The 27,560-nt window shown below is 44.4% G+C and overlaps 4 protein-coding genes across 7 annotated transcripts; 2 read left to right on the top strand and 2 right to left on the bottom strand.

Moving 5' to 3' along the window:
* Positions 1 to 1,491: 1,491 nt before the first annotated feature.
* EMC6 (ER membrane protein complex subunit 6) lies at positions 1,492 to 2,435 on the bottom strand. Of its 2 annotated transcripts, XM_064523194.1 has the most exons (3): positions 2,344 to 2,435; positions 2,197 to 2,263; positions 1,492 to 2,068 (listed from the first exon to the last, which is right to left on the bottom strand). In XM_064523194.1, exon 3 carries the CDS (start codon positions 2,024 to 2,026, stop codon positions 1,694 to 1,696), a length of 333 nt encoding a protein of 110 aa, XP_064379264.1. In that variant the 5' UTR covers positions 2,027 to 2,068; positions 2,197 to 2,263; positions 2,344 to 2,435; the 3' UTR covers positions 1,492 to 1,693. The 2 variants fall into 2 exon arrangements, with proteins under 2 accessions (XP_064379264.1, XP_064379266.1); XM_064523196.1 differs by lacking the exon at positions 2,197 to 2,263.
* On the top strand, positions 2,408 to 6,783 carry TAX1BP3 (Tax1 binding protein 3). Its single transcript, XM_064523193.1, has 4 exons — positions 2,408 to 2,577; positions 4,280 to 4,399; positions 4,701 to 4,778; positions 5,167 to 6,783. The coding sequence occupies exons 1-4, from the start codon at positions 2,539 to 2,541 to the stop codon at positions 5,302 to 5,304; spliced, it is 375 nt and encodes a 124-aa protein (XP_064379263.1). The 5' UTR covers positions 2,408 to 2,538; the 3' UTR covers positions 5,305 to 6,783.
* Positions 6,784 to 7,221: 438 nt separating this feature from the next.
* Positions 7,222 to 16,173, bottom strand: CTNS (cystinosin, lysosomal cystine transporter). Of its 3 annotated transcripts, none has more exons than XM_026101394.2 (11): positions 16,038 to 16,173; positions 15,460 to 15,536; positions 13,995 to 14,073; positions 12,711 to 12,795; positions 12,515 to 12,618; positions 11,422 to 11,553; positions 10,551 to 10,650; positions 10,337 to 10,456; positions 9,076 to 9,246; positions 8,512 to 8,629; positions 7,222 to 8,129 (listed from the first exon to the last, which is right to left on the bottom strand). In XM_026101394.2, the coding sequence occupies exons 2-11, from the start codon at positions 15,524 to 15,526 to the stop codon at positions 7,999 to 8,001; spliced, it is 1,107 nt and encodes a 368-aa protein (XP_025957179.2). In that variant the 5' UTR covers positions 15,527 to 15,536; positions 16,038 to 16,173; the 3' UTR covers positions 7,222 to 7,998. The 3 variants fall into 3 exon arrangements, with proteins under 3 accessions (XP_025957179.2, XP_025957177.2, XP_064379262.1); XM_026101392.2 differs by lacking the exon at positions 16,038 to 16,173 and adding an exon at positions 15,821 to 15,991; XM_064523192.1 differs by lacking the exon at positions 16,038 to 16,173 and having other exon boundaries at positions 15,460 to 15,808.
* A 25-nt stretch (positions 16,174 to 16,198) lies between these two features.
* On the top strand, positions 16,199 to 26,437 carry SHPK (sedoheptulokinase). Its single transcript, XM_026101390.2, has 7 exons — positions 16,199 to 16,745; positions 18,251 to 18,392; positions 21,214 to 21,397; positions 22,614 to 22,766; positions 23,902 to 24,077; positions 24,236 to 24,436; positions 26,020 to 26,437. The coding sequence occupies exons 1-7, from the start codon at positions 16,569 to 16,571 to the stop codon at positions 26,412 to 26,414; spliced, it is 1,428 nt and encodes a 475-aa protein (XP_025957175.2). The 5' UTR covers positions 16,199 to 16,568; the 3' UTR covers positions 26,415 to 26,437.
* The last annotated feature ends 1,123 nt before the right edge of the window (positions 26,438 to 27,560 follow it).

Below are 27,560 nucleotides of genomic sequence, written 5' to 3'. Positions count from 1 at the left end.
CCAAATAGCTCATCATAACACATAAAGCTGACCTTGTTCCTCTGAAACTAATGCTTCAACTTGACAGAACAACATCTTTGTGTTAGCCAACCTAAGCTATTTCCTGACTGAAAACTTCAGGGGCTTCAGCCCCCGCCCAGATTCCCTAGAGCATTTCCCCACTTTATATCCTCTGTTTAACAGAATTTCCACAACTATTGCTTTTTATAAAATGTAACAACCAGATTCCTTCTCAGAAGCTTCTGTCCTTCTTGAGTTTGTTTGTTTTTTCTTGAATTTTACGTACAGCAATAAAACTTGTCATTTCAGGGCGTTGCTGTCCAAGACTCCTCTAAATCATGTTCTTTAGGTACCTTCTTGCCCCTGTAAATCCCAGTTTCTTTTGGTGATACATATTTATGCTAAGCAATGTAATTAAGAGTTTAGAAACTATTTGAATAGTACAAGTGTATAAAAGATACCCATTAATGGGTAACAAGTGCCAGTTCTTTTCTGAAGGCATGAATCTGTCAAAGCACGCTACTGAGGGAATTAAAAACTTGACCATGTTTCCTCCAAAAGATCACAGGCACCATGACTGAGGCAAGGTTTATGGTATCAAATCTACCTTTTGTATAACTCTGTATTTCACTAAAAGCTGACTTTTCAGTAAAGTTTTTTTAAATACAGTACCTCATGTTGTAAAAATAACTTTGTACAGCATAAACAGGGAATATCTTAAAGAAGGTTCTGGTGAAGCAACGACTGATTCAAAGAACCAGATGGAGCAACATGGGCTGTGGAGGGAAGTGCAGGACAAAACACTGACACTGTACAAGAGTTTGGAGCCTTTCATTTGAACCTACCAATCAAACACTGTTTGCAGGATCACCTCTACAGCAAAGAGAGGTTACGTGTATATTAGACGATGAATTTTTTTCTTTCGGTTCCTGCCGAAGACATGCAGAACCCGACTAATATATTGTTCGCTTGGGGAAAACGCTAGCAGCCTTAGAGGTGTGTTCAGCACAGACTGAGCGAGCAGTTCCTCCGATACTGTACTTCTCCTTTGGTTGCCTGTATTTCATTGGACACAATGGTATTCAAAACAGAGCAAAGCATTTGACTTTCGAGAATATTATGTACTGATTTTTGTATATGGCAGTACAGAGTGCCCATGAAAATGGCATTTATTTATAGTGTACGTATAGCAACTGTGAAAGATAACATTTGCACTAGCGACTCAAATATACTTCTGTACCAAACCTTTACGTACCCTTAATTACATACTACTGTGAACCACTTCCTTGTGTCAGTGGATTATTCTTAGGGTGATGTGTTACCAGTCTTTGGAAGCAGGGCCAGCAGCAAAACTACAAGCGAAGATGACTGGTATTTCTAATCCTAAAATGCAGGGGATGCAAGGTGCTAAGGTGACTGTAACCCATGGATGCGACTGCAACGAAAGGCATCCCTTCACCGCCACACACACATTCACAGGCGATGTCCAGGTGATGTTTCACAATGAATTTAATTAGAACAGTGCTACCGATTCATTTGTGCTCTGACATAATTTACTGACTGTATTAACAATACGAGCAATGAACAACGGTTTAAAAGGTAAGCTGGCCTAGTGGTGTCGTCGACTCTTTTGGCAACAGTCCTCCTGCTTCACTGAGAAAAAACACTGCGGCCGAGGCGGCTCCGAGCCGCCTCAGTAGACGTGGACCATGCCGTAGAGGAAAGTCCAGAAGAGGACGTAGGTGAAGAGGCCCCCCACGAGCCCCCCGGTGAAGAGCGGCCGCCGGGACTTGAAGTACTTGTTCCATCGCCGCCCGGCCTTCAGCACCAGCAGCACGGAGAGGAGCACGGAGGCCAGGAAGTAGAAGACGAAGCCGTGCAGGCCGGTGAGGCCGAGGATGCCGGCCGTGGCGCCCGACAGGGCCGACACCGAGGTGCGGCAGTAGTCCAGCACCGCCGCGTTGCCGCGCACCGCCGCTTCGCTGATGAACTGCGGCCCCTCGCGCTTAGCCGCCGCCGCGGCCATGGCCGCCCGCCGGCTCCGGGGATCGCCTCCCTCCCGGCGAGCCTGCGGCAGAGCACACGCGCGCTGGGCGACGGCGGCGGCGATTCCCCCCCGCCCCCGGTAACGAGCCGCTGCCGCCGCTCCCGGCCCGCCGCCGCCCCCCCCCCTCCCCGGCCCGGCCCGGCCCGTACCTCTCATCCACGGCGGCGAGCTGCTCCGCGGCACCCCCGGCCGGGCCCAGCCGTCACGCCTCGCACCCTGCCGGGGGACACCGCGCGCCGCCCGTCAGTCCCGGCCCCGGGCCCGGCCGCCGCCCCCGCCGCGCCGCCCCGACCTACCGCCGCCGCAGAGCCGCTCGCCGCGCCGCCGGAAGCGCCTGTCGGGCATCTTGGCGCGGGGGCCGCCGGGAGAGCGGCCTGGCTTCCGGCGCCGCGCGTCAGCAGCGGGCGAGGCGGCGCCCCATTGGCCGGCTGCGCGGGGCGGTGGCGGCGGCGGGCGAGGCGCTTTGTTCGGGCGGCGGCGGCGGCGGGGCCATGTCGTACGTGCCGGGGCAGCCGGTCACCGCCGTGGTGGTGAGCCAGGGCCGGGGCGGGGGGGTCGTGGGGGCTGCCGCGGGGGGTCGCGGGGCCGGGGCGCCTCCCGCCCCCGCGCCGGGAATCGGCTCCTCCTCGGGCAGTCGCGGGCGACGGGCGGGGCCGGGGCGGTGGCTGCTCCCGGGGCCGGGGCTGCTCTGCCCGGCCCGGCCGGGGGCTGCCCGGCTGCCGTGGGTCGCCCCGGGCCGCTGGTCGAGGGACATAAACGCCTGTTTGTTCGCTCGGGCCCCAACGCTTCCCCCGCGGAGCCGCTCGGCCCGCGGCCGCCCTTGGCAGCGCTACGGGACGGACCCGCCTCCCAGCCCCCGGCGTCTCTCTGCGGCTGCGGTACCCGCGGGTTTCTCTTCGGGTGCTGCTTGAGAGAAGAAGCCATAAGTAGTTCTTACATCCTGCTATAGCTTGATACAGGAGCCTCCCTCAGAGGAGCCTGTTCCCCTTTGTTGTACAGGGCGTTTTGCACAAGACCTGATGTTTTCCTACGCTGTTTCTGGGGTAATGTGGCAGGAGCGACTGGCTGAGCGCTTTGTTCGGTGCCCTCTGCTGAATGCAACTGCCTGACATGGACAGGGCAAGGACCTGTCTTGTGTGTTTGAGTTTTACGAAGCAGAGCTTTTAAGAAAATGTTAAACACCTTAATCAGAAAATAGAACACAAGCAAGGGTCGCTGTATTGTTTCTGTCACTAATTAAAATACTAAATTAATTTAATTGCCCTTCTGGGTGGTTTGACTGTTGACCTAGCTGGAATATGCTGTGCTGCTTTTAATGGTGGAAGAGCAGATGTCCCTGAGGATGTGTCAGCTGTCCTGGTGTAGCAAAGCAGTTTGTATCCCAGTGAGATCCTGAGCCTACTGCCACCCAGGAAGCTCAGCTCCTGACTGAGGCAGAAGTTGAGAAGCACCTTCTGAGCGGCTGTTGTTCCCGTTAAAGATCCTGGCTCTTCATCTTGGCTCAGAAATTCCTGCAAGCTCCCAGTTATACAGAACTTCAATACTCTGTAGTTTGTCAGATGCCTGTGTTCTTCAGTCAGCAAGGAACTTACGTACCTTCAGATTATAAAAAAATCAAACTGATAACTTACGACATCTAAAAAGAACTATTCTGCTAATAGCTAGTATTTCCATTGACAAGGCTATGCAAGAACACAAGACACTTGGACAAAAAGCAAGATGAATCTAGATATGAGTGACTGCTACTTAGCAAGCCTTGACTCACGTTTAAGGAGAACTGCTCTCGGTTCTTAGCGCTTCCCCCTTGTTCTCAGTGCCGCGGTAAAGCACTGGCTAGGTTAGACGCTTGGCTATACGGTGGCACGAGAACCCTTGGGATGAGCTTGCAGATGCTTTTCTGCCACGCAGTTTTGTGGCAGGGCTGAGAACAGTCTAGAGACAGTTGTAGTTAGCACCAAGGCTATATGTCACTGGTGGACAACAAATGCTATGTAATAGTTTCTTCTGCCAAGGAGTTTTAGAGCTGTTTGCTTGCTTGCAACAGATGTGGATTTGATACGTGGCTCTTATTCTAACCACGGCTGTGATACAGCCTTTTCTAGTAGAGTTAACTGAGGTTTATAGCATCTCTGCAAAAGAAACATCTAACTGGCTTATATGTGTCTGTTTCTGAAACAGACTTAAGATGTCTTCCAGTGATCACAATACTCAGTTATTCTCTTTTCTTTTTAGCAAAGAATTGAAATACATAAGCTTCGTCAAGGTGACAATTTGATTCTAGGATTCAGCATTGGAGGTGGCATTGATCAGGACCCTACTCAGAATCCTTTCTCTGAAGATAAGACTGACAAGGTCAGATGCTCTTTGCTTTCAGTAGCAACTATCTCTGCAAAATGCTGCGCATACTCACGTGCATCTGTATTCTGTCATCTCACACGGCTGACAAGTTATTCCACTGCCATGTAATCATCTGCAGACAGGCTTGCGTTGACGTGAGCTCTTGTGCGACTTTACTTTCCAGCATCACACAAACCTGTTTTTAACTAGAATCTGGTAATATACTACGAAGTATTTTTTCTATTGTCAGTAAAGTGGCCCTTTGAGTATTTAATACTTCCATATGTAGTAAATGAGCACTTAATTTTTTTCCCAGGGTATTTATGTAACGAGGGTGACCGAAGGAGGCCCAGCAGAAGTTGCAGGGCTCCAGATCGGAGATAAGATCATGCAGGTAAACACCAACATAAGACAAGTACTAATTCCGTACCCAGCTATGCAGTACCCAGGTGTGCACTGCAGAGAAGTTTCTGCTGGGGGAAAGTACTGCCTTCTAGGTACTTTCCAGGGCAGTTTGTGGGGTTATGCCGAACGTCACTTAACTGCTCTTATAGAGCTACACAGTGAAAGAAGTGACCAGACTCCTGTGAGTCTGTGCGCGTGCCTCTGATTTTTGTTTCCAGTAGCTGGATTTAGAGAAGAGCTGCTAGGCCTAGATGGCCTAAGGGAACCCCCCAGAGATGGGGCAGCCTGAGACCTTGCCTCCGTGCGTCAGGCTTGCCCTGCTTTCTCAAGACTTGCTCCATCTGTGACTATTGAAGCACCTTATGTTCTTTTTCTAGGTGAATGGCTGGGATATGACAATGGTAACTCATGACCAAGCCAGGAAGAGGCTGACAAAAAGAAACGAAGAAGTGGTGCGGCTGCTGGTGACCAGGCAATCTCTGCAGAAGGCTGTGCAACAATCAATGATGTCCTAATCAATCATGAGGTTGGGGAAGGGTTGGGGAGGGAGAGACATAGACTGGATATCAAGCAAGGAAGCAAACACTAGACCTGAGCAGGCTGTCTGGAAGGAGTGCATGTTCCTACCTGTGGTAAACACTATTTTTCTTTTTCTGGTGTAATTGACAGTAGTAAAACTCTAGTTCTCTAAGCAGAGTGCTTCTCTAAAGTCTTCCCTGCAGGTACATGGTAAGACTGTATAGTAGTCACGGTTTTCAGGAGGACAGGACAAATACTAGTTATTTAAGGAAGCAGCTGGAGGAGCCTCAACTTTGAGGAGATTCATCTGTAGCACAGAAGCTTCCTATTTCAAAAGGAAGTATGGCTTCTGCCAAGGAAGATCAGAGGGTTTGCTGTGGTCAAGCTTGTAGATGTGAGCTGTCCTGTCCTCCTGTTCTATCAAGTTAAAATGCCAATTAAGAGTTGCACACTGCTGCAGGGAGGAGCACTGTACTAATCTCACACTGTGTGCTAGCTAGACAGAGTATGCTGAAGGGTTTGGGCATTATGGTTTACTGCAAAGAAATTCCCTGTACAGAACAGCTTCTTCAGACAAGAGACAACAACAGAGTAATACAGGGGAGTTAGATTAGTACCTGTGAAGTGTGCTAAAAGCTCTTAGACACTACAATTCATCTTTGTTATCAGATTGAAACCTTAATTCTCCTTGTTCCTTAGTAATTCGTAACACCAAATGAATCAAGATTAAATGGCAGGAATACAGAGCAATATGAGCAGGTAAAGAAAACACTGTTGCTGGACTTACCAAAGGGGCTGCTCGTATCTGTAGTCTCCCATTCTTTATACCACTTCTATCAGGCATCAGGTGGAGAGGGTGGATTTTGGTTTGTCTCTTGTAGAAGACTCTCCTTAAATTACTGATTTATGGGATGGAAGAGATGAATATGCCAGTAATTTGCATAAGTGCCTCTTGACCAAATTTAAACTTCTAGTAAGCTACTAAGTTGTTTAAAACAATTACATACCACAGGATTAAGATTCTTGCTGCAAAACTAAGTTAATCATCTAGCATCCTCAGTGGTTTGTTAACCAGCTAGCTTTACAATTATCTGAAAACTGGAGTTCTTAATCCACCTCAGTTGATTTATACATATCTATACTTTCCTTAAGCAGTCTTCAGGTAAGCTGTTGTAAATAGAACACGAGGAGATGGCAGACTAACTTATTCAGTACATTACTGCTGTGCCATGTAGGTATATTGTGATTAATGCATCTCAGACTGTTCTGTACACACCAGCAGATGCCTATTTACCGTTTTTGTATCTACTGAATTATTACAATAATGCTTTTGAATTTTGTAACTATTAAGAATTCAGTGGTAAATTTTAAGGCTTTCAAGCTGAAGTTATTTTTGTTACTATAAAGATACACTGCTATTTGTACTGCTATGTCACTTGATTTTACACTCAATAAAACAAAGCTGGATTTCCTGAGCTGTGTCTCTACATATTTGAATGCCTCCAGCTGGGACATCTCTCTTCTGAGGGGATTTTGGACTATGTCAAAAAAATGCAGCCTTAGAAATGGAGGTTAGCAAGGTCTGATTTCACTGTTAGGTATTCATAGCGTTAGTGAACTCTCAGAACCTCACCTAGTCTCTAGCAGGTGGGAGGAAAGAGTTGTAGTTTTCCTTAGGCTGACACCTAGCAAGAGAGAAACTTTGAGTATTCAAGTATTGTTTGTGTACAAATGCATAGATTTTACCTTCCAGTTCTTTCAAAGAGGTATAATACTTACCTTCGAGAAACTCGAGGCCTTGATCTCTACCTGGAACATACCCCAAGTGTTTAGAATGTTGCCCAGGATCAAAAACATGCATTTAGGAACTTTAATCATTGGGCTGTTAATTAACATGATCCACTTTGAAATAATCCCTTTGACAATCTTTATTCTTTACCATCCAGAGTATAGGACTCCAGGCATGTCAGTAGAACCATGCAAAATTAATTTAAGTTAGTGCACTAGAAGTATTCAGATACATTTATCTGAGTACTTGTCTTAGCACATTTGAAAGGGCTTTCAGTGAGATAGGAACACAGTCACTGTTTCTTCTCAGTACCCTTCCTTTCTTTGAGTTCAGATTCTAACATCACTATTTTTTACATTTTTTTCCTCCAGTATCCCTTTTGTGTACCATTATTGCTGTTACCACCTGATGTGAGCAGTGTTCTACTGTGACTTGATCTGTGAGGAGTCAGCAGCAGCAGTTAGATCCCTGGACCTACTTCCTTTGTCACTACATTAATATTTTAAGTGGTCGCTTAAACATGATCTCACATTTTTTGGAAGCCAGAACTTTGGCTCTTTGGAAGTAAAGCACAAGCAGAAAGACACCAGTCTGATCTTTCCCCTTCCTGTTGCTAGTGGGAGGAGAGCCACACATTGCTTCAACAACTCAAGCCAAGCTGGATTTGCAGCTTCCACAGGTATGAGAATCTCTTCCATCTGCAAGTGGCTAGATAGCTTGGTATCCTTTAAGGCATTTGGCAATCGGCATTTGGTGAGGCAAGAGCTTGTACACTGTACCAGAAAGGATCAAAGTTGAGCTCAGAGTCAGTATTTCTGGTAACTGGTTAAGAGATATCTTGAAATCCCTTAGCCAAGATGGGGGTAAGTCCAATATAAAGTTTTTATCTTGGCAGGAGATGTTATTCACAAGGTTCATACCCCCGTCTCCTATAAAGGCAGTAGTGCTGGATCATGAAAACAATATCGAAAACAATGGAGAAGACGCCCAGGCCAAACTTGGTTGGATCTCCAAAGATTAGCTTCCACTGATCTGTCAAACACAAGATTAGAGAATTAAGACAAGTTAATCAGACTAACAAGTTAGTCTTGTTTTGAATGGTCATGCCATACATAGTAGAACAGTTGATGTTTAACTGGACTGTTTAGATACACCTTAAGACTGATTGCAGTTTATAACTTACTTACATAAAGCTAACTAATAACTGTTTTGCAGTTTGTTCAGAATAGCTGTCATTTTTTAACTTGAGGAAATACAAACACTTCTTTATTCTTAATGTAGAAACAGCTACCCACACTGTCACACAAACATCCTCCTCCCAAGTTAACGTACAGGGTTATGTCTGCTTTGCAGCAGGATTTCCCCCCAACACTACCACTTAGAAAGGCCCCCAGCCTCCCATTTCCAGCCTTACCATTGTTGTATGACTGCAGGAACATCTGCAGGAGGCTGAAGCTTCCACCAGTAAAGTCTAGTAATACATTTCCAATACTCCATCCCTCAGTGCTCTTCCGACGGAAGTTCATGTACGCCTGGTGTGTTACAAGAAGCTGGTCAGTACCTCATTGCCTGTTTGCACCTAGTCGCACCTGTCAGCGCCTAGTAGTCCTGCGAGGCCTTAATCCTGGCTACCTAGCGCGGTATCACAGTAGTTAGTAAAAGTCTTGTTCTAGTCTGCAAGTGAGATTCAGCTGTTCCTTCCTGGCAAGGAAGCTCACAGTGGAGACTTCTCTGTTCATGTTAGAAGTTGATCTACCACCTAGTGCCCTGGACAATCCCAATTAAAAAAAGAGTGAGCATTCCTGAGATTAGTATTTCAGAACTCTTCTGGATAACTATGTGGTATCTTCATACTATTTTGTCACTAGAAAATGAATGATCATTGTTACTGGCTTAGTCTAGTTAGACTTTCAAGAACATGTACTTCACACTTAAGGTGACAGTAATACAGTATAAAAACAGAAAAGTTCAAATTTACCTGTGGAAAATATTTTATCAGTGTGACTGCTAACTTAATGTAAGAGAAGCAAAATAAGAATTGTAGCCACGTCATTTCCTCAGCTGCAGCAAGAAACAGTGTTGTAAATGTAAAAATCCATGCAAGTGCCAATAGTCCAACAACAACTTTGGATACTTTCTGACCTGCTCTCTGAAACAGAAATGCAGATGTACTTAGAACTGTCCACACACCATTATAAGATACACAATATGCTCAGCACTATGCAAGGTTACAGAACAAACCCATTGTTGCACCAATTAGACTCAGGCCACAAAGGAATTTTAAAACTAAATGGAGTGCTAGAGCAACCAAGAGCTGATTGCTTTGCAGAGCTGATTAGTGACAGCCAACAGCATTTATTTAGAACACGCTTGTCCATGAGCGAGTGGAAACAATATTGTTGCAATATTCTTGAAGATTTATAATGCCCGTTATTCAGTGCCACAGCTGTAACAATCTTGAGTTTAGCTTGATGATACCAAGGGTTCCTACATATACAAGAGGATGCTAATACCATTATGGAAAAGAGTTCATGGTTGCCTTCAGATTCTTTAACTAGAAAAATCATCACACCTAACAGCAGTGACAAATGAACCATTAGTTTTAGGTTTAGCATCACTGAAGGAAGCACTCCAAGACAGAAATAGTTATCGATTAGCAATAGTTACCATCTAGAGCAAACTGGCTGTTCAGATCAGAGGCTTTTACAATGGGAACTTAATAAATAACCACCTGACTTTAATGATAGAATGGGATGGGAATTATAGAAGACTCTCTGCAGCTGTTTTGGGAGGGAATGGGTTGAAAAAGAAACCTCATAAGCTGCAGGCAATCTGAGGACCAGTCCTGACCTAAGGAATGCTCCAAATGGTGAGGAAACAGCAACACACATATCAGCATTTATACTGTGTAGAGCTGTAATCTGTGTACTGGCTAGAGATCTGTTTGGGAACTTTATGAACCTGGCTGTTTGCCTTAGTTATTTTGAATCCCTAAAGAGTCTACTGATAAGCTCAGAACATCCATGAGGCTGAAGTAGCTAGACTTACTGGAATGACCACTAGCTCAGGAAAGATAGGGCAGTTGGACTGTGAAGTCTTCCTTCTAGAGAGGCTGAGGAAGGGGCAATGAAGATGACTTTGGAGACCAGAAAGGGTGGACCCGACTACGGGGTGTTGTGAGGTGTCTGACAGAGGGAGCTCTGCCAGAGCTGACAGGTCAGTCCACCATTGAGACCTACCTCATAGATACAGCACTGAATTATGGTGAGAAGAGTTAGAGCTACTGCGTGGAGACTGAAGAAAACATCGTTGACAGCCACAGGGTTTACTCCATTGGGATAACTGAGTAAGAATTCCTCCTAAATGTAAGAGGAGCCAAAAACAGTCAAATACCATGGCTTGCTCTGTAAATAACCTCCTTCCCCCACAAATACTAAAGATAATCATGTTTACCTTAATTAAGGGAATCCAGAAGAGTCCAACATTAAACACACTGTATGCTATGAAGCCAGTTAGGTTTAATGCAATAAAGTCAAAGCTTAATCCAACAACACTAGAGAGGAAAAAAATAGTTGTTTGGAAAACATGCATCAGAGCATTACAGCCAGTTCCAGGGAGGGCCTGTCATTAGGATGTGCCAAAATATAGGCAATTTTTCATGTAAGCCAAAGCTGCAGGCATTGCTGCAACATGATGCTGAGTTCATCAGGAAGCAAGGTGAAATATCCTTTATATACCACACAGTGGTACTCAGAACAATTCTCACTACCAAGTTTGCATCCCTGTTATTTAACTTCACCCCTGCATGAGCTCAGCTAATCTGATAAAACTACTCCAACCTAAATCTGCGGAAGGAGAAGTGCCTCTTTGCCAAAATCAATGCTTTAGCTTTCATAGATGTTCATCTTTTTACTTATGCCAGTCACTTAGTTTAGAGGGAGCTGGTCTGATGATAACACTACAAAGAGCTGTCTGATAAGTAGCTGACAACGTAAGTAATCTTTGAAGGTGGGCATCACAAGTGGCTGGGTAAGATGCTGTAAAGCATGGCACCAAAGGGAATGGGGAAGTCTCCTCTGTTATAGATTAGTATTGGATGCTAAATTTTAGGACTAGGTGTCTGTAGGATGCACTTAGTTTCCTCTGACCTGCCTGCATGAAAGTTCACTGGGGCTACATTTATTCAGGCTCTGTCTTTGCCCTGTTTTGTTCCTCAGTCTTTCTATGCATTACTCATAAGAGCCAAGATGAACGTAACTGAAACTAAGACGACGATTTTCAGAAGTGCTCGAGTAACTTGCAAACACATCTTAAATCTCTTTACCTTTTCCGTCGCCAGTTCTCAAAGAGTTGAGGATAGAAGGAGATAGACCAGGCAAGGAAATAGATCCAGCCAATCACCTCATCAGCATATTTCACTATGATGCTGTGAATCACTTGAAATTGGATCCTAGGTCTGAAGGTTAATGTATACAGTTAGTCAATTTGTCTATTCACACTTTTTTCAGGACATTTTCCCTTGTTCTGCTTATAGAGAAAACAGTCAAGGAGTTTGAGACAAAACAGTAAAGATTCTGAGTTGGTTTCAGTTGATTTTTTTCCCCTTTCCTTTAGTGTCCTTGTTATGTTTAAGACTTCTACCACACCTAGCCTCAATCTTCACCCTCTTCTTTTTGTCTGACCCTTTCCTTTCCATTCTACTATCATACAAGTCTTCCAAAGCGTCATCTTGTGCCTATTGTTTCCATTCTCTTAGCATGAGGTCTGTTATGCAAGAGCAGAGTTTCACTTTTCATGCTCTGCCAGCAAAGCCTCATGATCATGCCTGTGCTGTTGAACATTTCATGAATGTGGTTACCTCTGCATCTGTTGCAAGTTTTTAAAGCAGAAGTGAAATGAGGAAGTAAGACGGGAGTTTGGCATTGTGCAGTGCCATCTGGGCAACAGGCAAATACAATCCAGTTTTCTTCATGTTGCTAGACTGTTTTCCTATTACAGAGGACAGTAGCATGTGTGAATGGAGGCCCCTCTAACCTAAAAATCAGACTATTACCACTCCAGAGCAAATTCTACAAAGTAACAGCAGTATCCCACTGGATTTTTACAGCCAAATGCTTCATGGATCAGGAAGGCTAATGTGTAGTTTTGAGACTCTTGGGAGGGGTTATTAAACCAGACTAAGGAGCCATGAGAACTCACAGTCATCTGGTAATGAAATCTAAAATACCTAGAGTACCATTCTACTTCCATACACTGTATTTATCTGAATACCTTGAGGACCGCTGGAGGGTCACTACATATTCTTGACTATATACCACCCCTGTCTCATTAACTATTTGACTATAAAAAGAGGGAATAATCACCTTATGCATAGGGAGCAGTAAGACAGTAAGCAGAGCTAAAAACCAGTTTCTCACCCAGTTAAGTTGGAATTACTGGTATGAAGATACACTGTAACTTGCCCAACATCATCTGCTTTTACTTGAAAGTCTGCCTCAGTGAGACCTGCAGGCAATTTTATCTGCAAGGCAAAATGGAGGAAAGAAAGAGGAGAGTTGCACCATACCAACAGCAGGCTTTTGCATAAGGTCAGAAGTCTCTTATGTGACTTACTTCATTAGGTAGTTCAACAATGGTTCTGTGTTTTGATGAGTATGTAATATTAAGAGTTATCAACAGTGTCTCATTTAATGGAGCGCTGCAAAGACAGAAAAGCCAAATTAGACTGGTGCCTAAATTCTCAAAGACTTTCCTCAGGCCTGTTGGAGAATATCTGCCAATTCCTCACAGCTTTGGCAAACTTAATGGACAGTCCATACACAGCAGTACCTGCCTAGTACTCAAAGGAAAACCAACATCACAGTATTTTAGCAGTGTGCTATTCCTTCTTCTGAATACTTAGTTAGAACTAGTGGTGGACACTGGACAGTTATAAGGCCACATTTATACCTCCCTCTTCTCTTCATTTTACTTCCCTCTGCCACATAAGTGGCAGAGCAAAGGCATACCAGCAAGGGATTAATAAGCACCACGACAGGATTTGGGGGTGGGGGAGAAGAAAGGCAGAAGCAATGGAAATGCTACAAGCTAAGAATCAATTGACTGAAATAAAGATCTGCACAACTTTCTCCCCAGAACTCCACTGGGCACTTGTCCAGAAGGTTTAATTGCACTGCTGTGCTTAGAGTATCATAAGATTCTAATGTTTGTGCTTGTTCATGAACTAGATTACAGTACTGTATCTTTCTTTGCAAAAATAAGAGTTCTAGACTGCTGCAGTGATGTTTAGCCATTTTCCTTCCTAACCACAGTTACTACATTGTCATCTGACTTTTCCCTTCTCCCCACCACCACCACTCCTTTGAGATCTCAAAGTTGTTGAATATTTAATACTGCTTTCCTGGGAAAAGGCTGACAAAGCAAGAACACAGACAAACAACGCACTACATTAAACAATGGGACTAAGGTGCATCGGCCCCGGTGTAGTTGTTTTTATTTGCTAGAAACAGCAAGTTTTGTTTGCTTGGTAAAGTTTCTAGTGATCCTTCTAGGAAATACAAGTTTTTCTTTAGCTTTGGTTTTTGGAGGTGGAGGAAACTTAAGTTCACTTACAGCAGACAGTTAAATAACTTAGTTAGACAGTTAAATAACAGTAGACAGTACAGAATATCTTTTCCTGCTAGAGCTTCCATACAAATGACATGGGATATTGTTGGAGGCACACTCCACACAAAGCTGTGTGTGAGGCTTCTGCACCACTTTGGTCCAAACTGGTTTTAAAGTGATGTAATGGTCTAGACGTGGCCAGTCACACACAAGTGAGATTCACTCTGCACACCTACCCTCTAGCTCCTCCCCTGTTCCAAAGAAAAAGTGAAGTTGCAATCGTGGTTTTACCTCAGAGATATAGTGATGTTTGTTGAACTTCCATTTTCTAATGAAACCACTTCAGGGACAGACAATACAATGGCTCCATCTGGGGAAAACAAAACATCCCCCCACACACTCAATCACTATGAATGACAGACACTCCTTCTGAGGAACTAGCTGTTTTATTTTGTGATAGGAAGATTTCATCAGATGCTGTCTGCACTGCCAGTCTAATAAAAATAATACACATGCAACAAACAAAGGGACTACAGCTTATTTCAAGGCAAACTAAACAGCTTAAAAGAGGAACTAAATAACTGTCATTTGAACAAGTCAAAGAAGCAACTTAAATATCTGAAGTGGAACAAAAGTTCACGTCAGCAGAAGTTATATGGTATTTTAAACTCATGCTAATTGTTTCTTGCTGTGATCCTAGTAATTTGGGAGTCAAAATGCTCAAACTTCAGTTTAAAACTGCTGCTTGAGCCACAAATTCAAACCAGATATCCATATGTTCAGGAGAGCATGTATTTATTATCCTAACGCTTCAGGATCCTCAAGCACCTTGCTATGTGGCTCTGAAATGTTATTAAGGGGTACACTCTGCAACAATGCAGCTAGGTTGTACCAAATCATGTTTTGAGAGAGGCCCAGATTATAAATGCCAATATAACTGATATAAAAACAGTAAGTTATCATGTGTCAGCAATTTGGGGTTTGTATGTTTAAAGGACAAAAGTGACAGGAGGAAGAATAAAGAGCTATATAAAAATAAGATCAGATACATGAAGAGAGATAAATGGATTGTCCTGGACACTTATTTTCTAACACTGCTTGAGTAATCGGCACCCCATTTTGTCTTCTGAACTATGAAGTTCAAGACAGCTAGAACTGAAATCATAGTCTGGAAAAATACATGGGCTGCACACAGAGAAGCAGCAGACCCTAGCAGTTAGCCTTAGAGCAATGGTGAGTCCCTCTGGTGTGTTAGGAGCTTCATGTAACAGTGGGAGCACCTCCTTGTACCTTCTGAGAGTTGATATATTTAGAAACAATTGAGAAACTTTGTTTAGTTAAGAATAAAATGCAAGAGCCACTATTGCAGGAAGTTATTAGGTATTATCTGCACCAGAAGCAGTGATGCGCACCTTTCTTGTTGCCTTATAGAACATAGTGTTCTTAAGTTATTTAAGTGCAGGAGAGCTCCCCAGTTCATCCCAACTGTTCCATGCACGGTATTTAACCCACATCTGCTGGGGCAAACCCGTATGCTCCCCTAGCGCTCCATCTTGCCCACCGGCGCCTCAACGCCACGCTGTCCTTGCGGGAGCGCACGAAGGCAGAGGAAAGGCACGAAGGAAGGGCCGAGGGGCACCTGGGGCAGCTCCCCCCGGAGAGGCGCCCTGAGGGACCCACCCCGCGGAGCAGGCCCCAGCACGGCTCCTCCACCTCCACCAGCCAGGAGCCGGCCCTGCCCTGGGCAAACACTCACCGCCAGGCCCCAGCAGCAGGGGCGAGAGGCACAGCAGCAGCGGCGGGAGCAGGCGTCTCGTCCCCATCGTGGCGGCGCTGCAGAAGAAGGGAGGGGAGCTTGGCTCTGGCTCCGCGCGTTATGGGGGGCAGCACCACCCCATCCCCTCAGGGGCAGCGCCCGCCAAACGGCTCCCTGCCCTCGGCCCTGCCCCGCCGAGGGACCCTCGGCCACCTCCCCCACCGCCGGCCCCCACAGGGCACCGGCCTTTCGGCCCCTTTCTCTGCCCAGGCCACCGGGGACATGTTCCCCTCACGGCTTCCCCACAGAGCTGCCGCCCCCTCACGCCCGCCGCCCCTGCTCCCCGGGGACCTCCCCTCACCTCAGCAACTCCCTTCCCGCGCGGGACTACAAGTCTCAGCAGCCACCGCGCCTCCGCCAGCCGTCGCCGCCTGAGGCGGCCGCGGCGCGGTGCATGCTGGGACTTGTAGTCCCCGCCGCCCTGCCCGCAGGAGGCACGGTGCAGCAGCCCTGTCCTGCGCTTAAAAGGGGAGGAGGGAGCTGGCACCGAGGGCGAGAGCCCGGGAAAGGGCGCCTACCTCCTCCTAACGCCGCGGCTCCGTCTCGCGCGCCTCCGGCTCTTCCCTTTTCTGCTTCTCACGTGGGGCGGCCGCCTATCAGCTCCCCGCCTAACGCCCCTTGGCCGGCGTAGCGCCGGTGTGGCCGCCCGCGGCTGCCATCTTGGGTGTGGCGGAGCGGGCGGCGGCGGCGAGGCCGTGAGGCGGGAGCGCGGCGGCGGGAGGGGGCCGGCTGCGGCTTTGCCTTTGTGCTGCGCTGTCGCTTAAAGCCGCGCAGGTCCCCGGGGAGGGGAACGGCGGTTCGCCACGCTCAAGATGGAGGGGAAGTGTTAAGGCGCTGCTGAGGGGAGGCTTCCTCTGCCCTGAGGCCAGAGTCCACAGGGCAGAGTCCGGGCTACTCGCCCAGTCTGCCCAGTCCTCCCAGTCCCTGCGAGCTGCTGGGGCAGGTGCTGCGTGTCCCCTTGGCACCTGGGGCAGGTGGCAGCGAGGAGCAGGGGCACCTTGGCTGTCTCCTGGGCAGGGAAGGTGAAAGCTGCCCCCGCTGTGGTGGCCATGGCGGGCAGTGAGGCGGCCGGCGGGCTGGGTGCCACCTGCGTGCTGGGCATTGACCTGGGCACCACGTCCGTTAAGGCTGCCCTGGTGGTAGGGGGAGAGCGGGGGCAAGTGGTGGCCGAGAGCTGCTCCAGGGAGACGCAGGCGCAAGCGGGTAGCCCGGGCGCGGGACCGCAGGTAAGGCATGGTGGGGGGCATTGCTGGTCATCCCCGGCAGCAGCCTTGCCTTGTAGCTGCCGGGTTGTGCTGCTACACTGTGCCGACTTGAGTGTCCTTCCTGGATTGCTTTGTGCCTAGAACGAGGGAGATGGTTGCTGCATGTTTCTGGATGTCTGAAATTAGAATTAAAATGCTATCTGTTTACTGTTCAAGGAAGCCAAGTAAAGTCTCCTATTTTAAGAAAGATTGAGGTGTTGAAAAGTCACTGAAATGGTCAGGTCAAACTGAAATGGTACAAGAACTGATGAGTTTGTTAGGTGAGTAGTAAATCTTCAGGAACTCTTTCCCTTGTTTCAAAATGGAGATGGCTTCTGGGAATGTTCCTGAAGTGGTACCACAGAGAGGAGAACTAATTCCGTAGACTTTCTGTGGGAAAAGTCTGCTGCTGCTTCCACTGTAGGCTCAGAGCTGACATAAGACAGTCTGAAACTATTCTCCCATGAACTATCACTTTCTATTTGATGCTGTTGGCAACCACTTGCCTGCTGGAAGGGTATTTTGCACTTTAGTGTGAGATGGAATAATAACTGGAAATTACTGGTTGAAACACCCAAGAATACCCAAGTCCTGTTACAGAACTTTAGATCCATTGTGTTGGTCAAGCTAATAAAGCACAGATCAAATAAAATCATAAAATATATATATAGACATTCCTCCAGCTTAGTGTTGTAGTGTGTCCAAGGCCTTTTGCCTGAGCAGAGGTATTAAACCTCCTCCCTACAGTTATGTTTATGCAGCCAAAAGTGTATATATATACACCTATATATACATATATATATACACAGAACAGTTCACATGGATGTGTAGACTATATTTAAACATTTTTGGTTATAATCTTCTGTCACATAGTAATCTGAATCTTCAAAAGTGTAGAAGTTTTAATAAGCTTCCATTGTGGTATGAGTTGGTCAGTTTACCAAGTAGATCAGCACTGGGTAGATCTAAGAACAGAATATCCAGAAATGAAGTATCAGCTTCTTCAAAATCAAAGGTAAGTGAACACTGGAGGGGCTTTAGGAAGGTGTAAGTGAGAGTGCATGCAAGTCAGAACCTCTTCACGAGGTAATCCTGTTTGTAAGGAAAAAGAAGAGCGATAAAAAATTGAATTAATAAAGGCATATGGTGAGGAGGAAGAGTATTAATATGAAAATGAGAAGGGGACAGATTTTTAGAAAGGTATATTTTGAGTACGATAACTTAGAATCAGAGAAATTATTTCAAGAATTATTTGGTCTTCAGTGTAAGGTGCTGTTATATCAGTCTCAGCTTACTAGTATTGGTTTTTGGATTTTGTGGTTTGAGTTTTTGCATTATTCCTGTCAATTTAGGAGTGAATGTTATTCTAATGTACGTTAAGCTAAGTGAATTATATTATTCACTTCTGGCTAGAGTAGGTTTATTTAATAAATACAGTGAGTGAATCCGAATGACTCTATGCTTGGTATAATGCTTTATGATTGCAGGGCATGGAGCAAGATGTCCGGAAGATAATAAGAGCACTGAATGAATGCCTTGCTGCTCTACCCCAGCAACAGCTTCAAAGAGTCAGTCACATTGGTATTTCAGGACAAATGCATGGGATTGTATTTTGGAAAAGTGATCAAGGTAACATTAATTCTTTGGCATTCCTATTTCAAATATTAAGATGCAGAAAGTAAATTTTTAGCATTGAAATGATTTGCAGGAAATTGCTACATGTTCACTTTTGTCTTCTGCAAGACAAAATCATCCAGAAGATCTTGTTCTGTGGGGATTTTGCTTTAATTTCTAGGATGTCAGCTACTCACTACAGTTAACCATGTTGTTTACATAAACTAGTTAAAGGATTTAGTCTTATGAGATCCCTGTAGAGTCCACACAGCTATTAATATGAAGGAGGAATTGCATATTTGTAGCTTGACAATTGTTTGTCCATCGTATACTATCTGCTGCCAACCGAAAGAACTTCCAGATCGTGTGATTTACTTTTTTTTTTTGAATGTTATTCACCTTATGAAACCCTTAACTAGTTGTTGCCCAATATCTTAATATCTTTCTGTGATTTTGCAGTAACAGTTTTAGCAGTTCTGTGTATGCCTTGAAAAATAAGCTACGCTAGATCTTTATGAGAATGTGCGTAGCATTAGCTAGCCAACATTGAATATTGCTGTGCTAATTTGAAATGCTGTTTGAAAGCAGAGTAGGAGAAAAATTGAAGTCTAGTAAAGGATGATTTCTGTCCATGTTTTTTTCAAAAAACTCAAAACTTTTTTTTTTTTCTGGCAAGTCATAGACTCTCATGTTGCATTGATCTTACTGCTTATGCTTCTATGAGAAGGAAAAGAAAAGGATTATGGTCATGATCCTGGGTACACAGCTGCTTGTAGAATGAAAGGCCAAAACCTCATAAATGAAATCGGCCACAGTGAGTTAGTCATATGGGGCTTGATCATGCACATACTAAAATAATCTTTGTGACAGTGAGGATGTTTGAAGAATTCAGGTGGATTGCCAGCTGTGAGAGCCAGGGACAGGTTCTCTTCTTGGTTAAGCTGATATGAATGTACTGAAGTCTAGGGCGTTTGGTTCAGATTTCAGAATCTGGTTCCTTGTCTTATTCTCTTTACCATATGATGTGAACATCTGAGCAATTATACAAGTATTAAAATAATAATAGAAAGAAAGTATTAAGCAAAGATTTATTGTAAACCACAGAACAGATTTCCCAAAAGTGCTGGTCACTGCCTGTCAAAGGTTGTTAGGTTCTTAACTGCCTTAAGAGACAGTATGCTATTCATTACTGGCTATAATTTTACCTTAACTGCTAAAATTATTATGAAGAAATATTTCTAAAGGCTGATGGGCTGAAGGAGCTGTTGTTTGCTTTCCAGCTGTCCCAAGGGCTATATAACAAAGTCTCATGGGTTCATCACAGACATAGATTCTTTTGTGATATTGCTTAATATTTTATTTCCTAAAGCCACATGTCACTTTTGTTTCAATTCTTGCATTCAATAAAGGGAAAGAGTTTGTTTGCTCTCATTTGCTTTGAGTAGACTAAGTGAATCCATGCGCTTTGGGACACAAATTGCATTTTTAATAGCATCCTTTAGGGTTAGATTTATGGTTAACAGTATTTCTTAGAATCCATTTAAAACTAGAAAAACCAACCAATTGGAAATTCAGTTTAAACAGACTTGGTAGAATGGAGAACCAAGGGGACAGGAAAAGGTATATGTTTGCTTTGCATGTTTCATATAATACTACCCAGCTTTCACGGCTGCTTTTATTGTGTGAGTGCGACTTCAAATCCCTGTATCCAGTCCAGGAAAGACTCTTTTGGCTATGTTTGTACTAGTAAGTAAAACAGCCTGGGGCCTCTTCTTTGACCTCAAGAGAGGTCAAGTGGCACAGCACAGCTTGCATCTGTATGACAGAAGTCTACCCCCACCCCCCCAGTCGAAAAAAAGGCAGCCTTGGTCACAGAGTCAGCCCTCTGCCCTGTCCCTGCAGTGTGGCCAGGCATTGCTTGGGGGAGCAGTAGCTGTCAGAGGCCATGGAGTGTGCTAGCAAACATCACGTGCTGGAGCCCAAGCCATGTTTAGTTTCCTGCTCCGGCGGGACCGTGAGCTGCCTTGCAGGACTGCTTGCAGTGAGCACGTCAGGGCAGGAGGTAGCGCCCTGCACTGGAATAATAGCAGACATTGCTGAGAAGGCTCCTTGCAGCCCTGAAGAGTTGCCATAATTTAGCTGAGGTCTTTGCATAGAAGAATGTGAAGGCGACTTCAAAGGTGTAGTGTCCTCTGCTCAGACGGAACATGCTAGACTGATAAAACTGAAGAGAAAATTGAATTCAACCCTGTTTTACCTTCAGTGAAGCTTTGTTGTAGATGAGGGGAAAGTACTCTCTAAAACTTCGCAGTCGCTTGCTTGATAAATCTAGAGCTAGGTTTCCTTTTGCTTTGGCTCAAAAGGTGGAAAAAGGTGGAAATAACTGTGTGCTATCCATTGTATGCAGTTCACTACTAATACAACCATCTCTAGGTCATGATGTGACAGATCCCAATTAAAGTTTGTATGCAAGAGATGTCATAGCAGGTTGTTACCTCCCTTAGCAAAATTGCAAATTTTTGGTGGGTTACCTATAATTTAAGTTGTATCATTAGTATCTCAAGGCGCAAGCTCCTTGTTCCTTTAGACACTAGGAGTGCTAGTAGAGACAGGAGGTTTTGGACAGCATTCTCTGTTGTAGCAAAAGATTGTGGCATTATGACATTATCTAGGACTGAAAAGTATGACTAATTCATTTGATTGCAATCTCTACTGGCTCTTTTTCTATTCTTTTTTCAATTTATTGCACAAATTATCCGAGTATCCAGAAATGAAGAATGCTGGGAAGACTATGCTATGGGGAATCACTGGACTTCTCAGATACTGTGTGTTTTAGGTTGCAAATGGACAGAGAGTGGAACTGGCCCAACCTTTGAGCCCGAGGAGGTCAGTAATCTGATTACTTGGCAAGACGGCCGCTGCAGCCCTGGCTTCCTCTCTTCTCTTCCTCAGCCACAGTCACATACCAGCTTGGCTACAGGATTTGGATGTGCCACAGTCTACTGGTATTTAAAGAAGAGGTACATTTTTTTCAGAATGGGTTTTGTATCAGGCTGTGTCATTGGCAGTTTCTCATCTTGAACTAATGCAACAGTATTGCTGTAGCAGGTTAATGCCACTACAGGCTTAGTTGCCGCATTTCTCTGTAATCGTAATATTAATTAAATAGTCAAAGAATATTTAAAATACCAGTATTCAATAAACTCTATGCAACCGAACACACGAGAGACCTTGACCTCATAAAAATACAACAGATCTCTGAATAAAAAGAAAATCCTCTGCCCATGTAGTAACAGAAGCCTTAAGGAATCAGAACAATTGTTGTCCAACCTCCTGCTCAAAGGAGGTCTGGTAATACAGTTTGAACACTACAATTTTGCCTTTCGCAGATTGTCTGTCAAAAGTATAAACGTGCCCAAGACAGTAACAGAATTGCTTTGGCTGCTTGCTGCCAGATGCTAAAAGAAACAGTCCCTAAATTAATTCCAGTTCCTTCCTTCCTTTGACACTGAGCTCCTTATGAGGTAGAATTGATGGTCTGCTTTGTTGTGGCATGCTTGCAGAGGATGTAATTTTTCACTTATGACTTGACATAAGCAGGACTTTCTCTTCAGTGATTTCAGACAATTTCATCTCCAGGATGTTATGCTTCTCAAAGAGCCGATGTTTTCCTCAGCAATGAGTCTAGGTGCTATAAAAGTTGGGAAAAACTTGATTTCTTCCAAAGTGTGTTCAACAAATGTGTGGAATGTGGCCACATGTTGCCTCAGTGTTGTATTGATCATGAGTCCAAGCTGTTTTGTTCCTGCTTTGTTTCACCATTTGGTACATTTCCTTTCATATAATTTGTGGATCCTAAAGCAACTGCAGGAATTTTCCTGTTTTTCTCAAATGCTCCAGAATCAACAAAATGACACTGTTGTGCCAACAGTTAGTAACTTCCTGATAAGTTTTGCAATGGTGTGTTTTTGAACCTGGACAACTCATTTCCTCAAAGCCCGTTTCTCTCCATCTTCCATCAGGATTTAAGTATTGCTGCTGTGGTAACATCTTGGAAAACAAATTCCATTAAAAGACCCAAAAGTACAGGTTGACCACTGAGGCTGCTGGTTCACTGTTTGATAGGAGATGAGATCACACTTGTCTGAAATTCCTTGTAGCACTGGAAGTATGCTTGCTACCTCGTGCCTTGAAACACTCCTCATTGGTTTTGTTCAATAATGTTTTGTTCAAAAGTCCAGATTTTCTGAAGTCTTATGATGCGGCTGGCACTATCCATGACTATGTGGTTGCCATGTTGTGTGACCTGAGGAAGCCACTGATGTCTGTCCAGAATGCTGCCAGCTGGGGATATTTTAATTCCAGAAGCAAAAGTTGGAATATCGACATGTAAGTGCTAAAGTCATTCAATAGGTTCTACACATTGCTTGTATCGGGCAACATGAACATCTCTTCAGGCCCTAAGTATGAAAGTGCTACAGATAGAAAGTGGTTGAAAGTCACTCTTAATCAGTTGCAGTGTGGCCCGTACAGGAGTGTTGAGGGTTTGCTCTGGTTTGGAAGGGACATAATACTTAAATGATATAAAATCTGGCACTGTATTTTTAGAAACAGCTAAAACAGCAGAGCTGAGAGGCTCGTCAGTGAGGCCTTGTATACAAAAGTGTTCCTCTCCTTTTCTGTGGTATGATGATGGGATGGGATGGACAGGTGACTGCTGCAGCCTGCACATTACCTGTGTGATGGTAAAAGGGGGCTTTTAGTTCTTTCAGCTGAGCCTCTTTGTAACACTAAGATTTACTTGTCATATTACCTAGAAGTTATTAGGCTAGAGGGAGTCTTCTGGGAAATTATGGGAAATCAGGTTTGTTTGGTTTTGGTTTTTTTAATGATTTGCTCTTTCGAGTAGGACCATTCAGGGCTTAGGTTAGGCCAGGACTCCAAGATGAAAAGATCTTCTGCTCATGAAGGTAAACTAATTTCTAATGCCTTGAAAGAATGACAGAAGCTTGCATCTGGCTCACTGATCTTTCACTAGTCTGGCGTTGTAGCTTTAGCAACATAGTGTATCTTGCAATTTGTTTGTGTAAGAAGTGTGTTTAACTTAAATATTTGTGAATTGGTTTTGAACCACTAACTGCATAACAGCTCCAAGTTCTTTGGCACTTGAAAGCTCAAATTTTTTTTTTAGGCTGTTTTTGTTATTGTCCCTTAACTAACTCTGAACTGCCTGTGTGCATGACAGCATTAGCTTAAACTGGCTATGTAGGTACTGCTGTATAATCTCAGGTAATTAGACTGTATATAAAGTAAAAGTATTTATTCTTCTAGACTATTCTAGTCCACCCAGCCAGTGGAACTGGAATGCTGCTCTGGTCCAAGGCAAAACTTTCTAAATAGGTGAAAGCATCCATAAATCCAGCAGCCACAAATGCCTATTTCACCTATGACTTCAAAGAGGTCCCTGTAGTCATGTTGCATGTTCCTGTACTGCTTTTCTGCAATTAAATTGTTCTGATTGCAGCTTGAAAAAGTCCGGCTTTCCTGTTCACTTGCTTCCAGAGGTGGGAGACCCTGGCAGTATTGCAGGCAGGACAATCTATGCATGGCATGGAATACCCAAGGGAGCAGAAGTCGGAATTGCCCTGGGAGATCTCCAGTGCTCTGTTTATTCTTGTCTGACCGAGAGGACTGATGCAGGTATGATCATGTAGCTGATAGGCTGCAGCTGAGACCATCATTTTTATTTGTATCTGTGTGATTGATTAATCTTGATATTTTATTTGGGTTTTTTTTTTTCATTGTCCTCCTTCAGGGTTGTCTGGTAAAACACTGAATTTTTTTCTTTTGTGTTCTAGTTCTCAACATCAGCACCTCTGCTCAGCTGACCATCTCTATGCCCCCAGGATTCCAGCCTCCAGAGAAACCAGATCCTTTCTCAGCTGTTACTTATTTTCCCTACTTCAATGATAACTACTTGGCAGTGGCAGCATCACTCAACGGAGGCAATGTTCTAGCAACGTTTGTGGACATGGTGGCCCAGTGGACAGCAGAGCTGGGTAAGTTATTTCAAGAATAGTTAAAGCTTAAAATTAGGGTTGAGCAGCAAGGTACCAGGGTAGCTGAGGCAAAAGAACTGTTATGGAAAATAAGGCTTGCTGGCCACTGTAACAGTGTCCGACCCTAGGTTCCCGCTGAGAAGTTCAGAGCCAAATCAGAGCAAGATTATATAAATTTTAATGATGCACATGCAGTAATTACAGCTCAAGCTGGGTGCCTCTGAAGAGGGACCCCGAACAAAGAAATCCCTGGGTAATTATTCCCTTACAACCTAAGTTCCTCACCCATCATGAGATGATTCAGACCAATAGTAATATTGAGGTCTGGGGTCTTACTGGGTCCCGTCGTTGTCTCTGATGAGGAACAGATAATTCCAGACCACAATAACTAACACTGCCCCATCAGTGAGAGCAGGCTTTGTTTCTCAAGGTCCTGACGCCTTGCACAGGCCTTATTTCAAAGTCTTAACATCCTCCCTTTCGGAGTGTAAGACACAGGAATGCAGACTGTTTGTAACTTCCTTACCTTTCCAGCTTGAACTGGCTCTGGGGCCCACATTTACTTAAGTAGGTAAAAAGTTCAACGTATTATCTGAGTGTGGCCTAAAGTTTCAGCAAATTTAGCTACTAATGCTAAGCAAGTTTTATATAAGTAGCGTTAACTCATGTTTACATCAGCTCATGCTTGCGTAAGTAGAAGGGTTCATCTCTAATACACATTTACAGCCTGATGCTAAGTGATTAACTCTAGATGGTTTCAGTTCAATATTCTTTAACAAGAACAAGCCTAGAGCTGTTTTGTCATGCTATATAAGGAACAAGTGTAACTCTTGGGCCATGCTACCTAGATCTTGAATTTCCTTTTGAAGCTAATGAACGTGCTGGGACAGTCATGCCTGGACCCTACGTTCACATCATCTCCAGGTTTTGGCTTTTCTTTTGTTTCAAGAATATGAGAGAGTATGTTTCGAAAGGAAAGGTCAGCAAATTTGAAGACAGCTGCTAATTTTTCATGATTACAGTTCAAAAGAGTTCTCTGATTATATCAATTGCCTTTTGCTGCAGATTTTCAGAACTCTAAATACATGAGCCTGAGTCGTAAAATCCATTAGGTAATATTTCCTAAGTGCTTTAAATGTGGTCTTTACAGGCTTTTTTGTATTCTTCTCCTGGGTGTTGCAGTGAAGCAGTGAATTCTTATATCTGTTAGTCTTTCAGCAAGCTCTTGAAGAAAACTCTGCACTTAGCTTGAGTAACTAGATTGCATGTGAAGTCTGCCATTAGTGCCTTTAGTGATGTTGTTTTGTGTAACTTTGCACAGTGGAGGCGAAGAAGGATGGCTGTACTGTCAGAAATGGCAATTTCTATAATCAGAAAAAAAATTCTAGTATCACAGTATGTTGGATGATGGGAGGGGGGTTCAGAGTCCTGGAAAAGCAGTTATCTTTGGCACAGGGTAAAACAGATATACAATATTTTGCTGAGCGGGATCAGTGCTGAGTGGATCAGTGTCCGTTTTAAGTCTGATGTGCAAGATATACTAGACCCCTTCAAATTAGTAACATGGTATTTCCCTTTTGCAGGCCTTGAGGTTCAGGAGACTACTATCTATACTAAGATAATCAAAGCAGCCTTGGCCCAAAACAACAGCAAACTCTCAATCCACCCAACCGTATTTGGAGAGAGGCACATGCCTGAGCAGCTGGCTTCAGTGACCAATATCTCTGTCTCTGACCTCTCCCTGGGTTATGTAACTAGAGCTCTGTGCCGTGGGATCATTGAAAATCTCCATTCCATGCTGCCCTCTGAGCGCCTGACGGAGACGGGAGTGAGGAGGATTCTGGGAACCGGGAGTGCCCTTGCCAGGAATGAAGTGCTGAGGCAGGAAGCAGAAAGAATTTTTCCCTTCCCTGTGATTTATGGGAAGGATGTTGACGCTGCTGTGGGGGCTGCCATGGTGATGTTCCACAGAAAATAAAGTCATTGTTTGGAATGGTCTGACATGCACTTTCTTTTTTTTCCTCTGGATGTACAGTGTTTCCTTTCGCTTCCTAACTTTTTCTGGAGTTGTATTCAATGTACCGTCTCACTCACCACAGCAAAAACCAGCTTGTATTTAATGTTCGTTTCTGCTTCTGGGTGTACACAGGGGCCTCCATTTCCTTGCTCTGTCATTTCCATTTGTGAAATGAGAAGTAATTACCGCATTAAATTTGACTGAGTGACTTGGAAAGATCCATTAAGTTCCTGCGTAAGATGAAAATTTCATGCTAGGCTCACTTTCCTGGTAGGAAATATGTTTAGAAGGGCTAAGAGAGATGAGTAGCTTTCTGTAACTTAGTCTGATGCTTTCATTAGAGACATCTTGTGCTTAAAAGCTGTCCAATAGTATACATACATATAGGTAACAGACTGGGATCTCAAGCTTGTTTGAGGAGTTTGGTGGCACTTGCACAGAGTGAATGCTGTCTTTTACATGTTGCATGTTGTCTCTGTAAAAGATGAAATACAGCCTTGGCTTGCATATCAACAAAATGATCAAAATAAAACATGGAGGCAGACAAGCCTTGGATATATCTTTAGGATCTCTAGCTTATCTACTGATACTTTTTCATTTGCAGTGGTGGAGAGAGCTCTTAGTGGGCAAAAATCACTCTCCAGCACAGCACACACAGCCTACACATTCATGTGTGGGTGCATGGATGCAGGCCCAAGAAAAACGAATAATTTCCTTCTAGTTTATTACTGTCTTACTTTGATAGTCATTCACATTTCCTAATGAGCTTACACCTTTAAACCAGATCCCTCCTGAGATGGAATATGATACCTCAATCAATCATTACAAGAGTCATAGAATGCTGCTGGTAAGAGGGAATTAATGTCTTCACAAGAAATGTGAGTCAAGGAGGCTGATGAGGGAGACATCAAAGCTCAGGAAACAGCAGAAGGCTCCCAAAGTATACACATCAGAGCGTGGTAAGACTGAAAGGAACTGAAGCCAGGAATGGGAGAAGAGGGAGAAGGAGTGTTTAGCAAAAGGAATCAGTGAGAAGCTTTGAGACTGAATGAGGAAGACCCTTTGCTGAGCCATATAGTTCCCTTATGAGCCCTGCATTGCAAATGG

This window comes from Dromaius novaehollandiae, chromosome 19 (assembly GCF_036370855.1).
Source record: "Dromaius novaehollandiae isolate bDroNov1 chromosome 19, bDroNov1.hap1, whole genome shotgun sequence".
NCBI lineage: Eukaryota > Metazoa > Chordata > Aves > Casuariiformes > Dromaiidae > Dromaius > Dromaius novaehollandiae.
The sequence above is the reverse complement of the archived record's forward strand: the minus strand, read 5'-3'. Positions and strand labels throughout refer to the sequence as shown.

Bases quoted from the DNA above. Each gene is read 5' to 3' on its own strand.
- EMC6 (XM_064523194.1), bottom strand. From the start codon at position 2,026: ATGGCCGCGGCGGCGGCTAAGCGCGAGGGGCCGCAGTTCATCAGCGAA.
- CTNS (XM_026101394.2), bottom strand. From the start codon at position 15,526: ATGGGGACGAGACGCCTGCTCCCGCCGCTGCTGCTGTGCCTCTCGCCC. The intron at 14,074-15,459 runs GTGAGTGTTTGC...TGTTTTCCCCAG, and splicing joins CCTGCTGCTGGGGCCTGGCG to ATGGAGCCATTGTATTGTCT. The intron at 9,247-10,336 runs GTAGGTCTCAAT...TTTCTGTTTCAG, and splicing joins TTCAGTGCTGTATCTATGAG to AGAGCAGGTCAGAAAGTATC.
- TAX1BP3 (XM_064523193.1), top strand. From the start codon at position 2,539: ATGTCGTACGTGCCGGGGCAGCCGGTCACCGCCGTGGTG. The intron at 2,578-4,279 runs GTGAGCCAGGGC...TTTTCTTTTTAG, and splicing joins AGCCGGTCACCGCCGTGGTG to CAAAGAATTGAAATACATAA. The intron at 4,779-5,166 runs GTAAACACCAAC...TTCTTTTTCTAG, and splicing joins TCGGAGATAAGATCATGCAG to GTGAATGGCTGGGATATGAC.
- SHPK (XM_026101390.2), top strand. From the start codon at position 16,569: ATGGCGGGCAGTGAGGCGGCCGGCGGGCTGGGTGCCACCTGCGTGCTG. The intron at 22,767-23,901 runs GTAAGTGCTAAA...TTCTGATTGCAG, and splicing joins AAAAGTTGGAATATCGACAT to CTTGAAAAAGTCCGGCTTTC. The intron at 24,078-24,235 runs GTATGATCATGT...TTTGTGTTCTAG, and splicing joins GACCGAGAGGACTGATGCAG to TTCTCAACATCAGCACCTCT.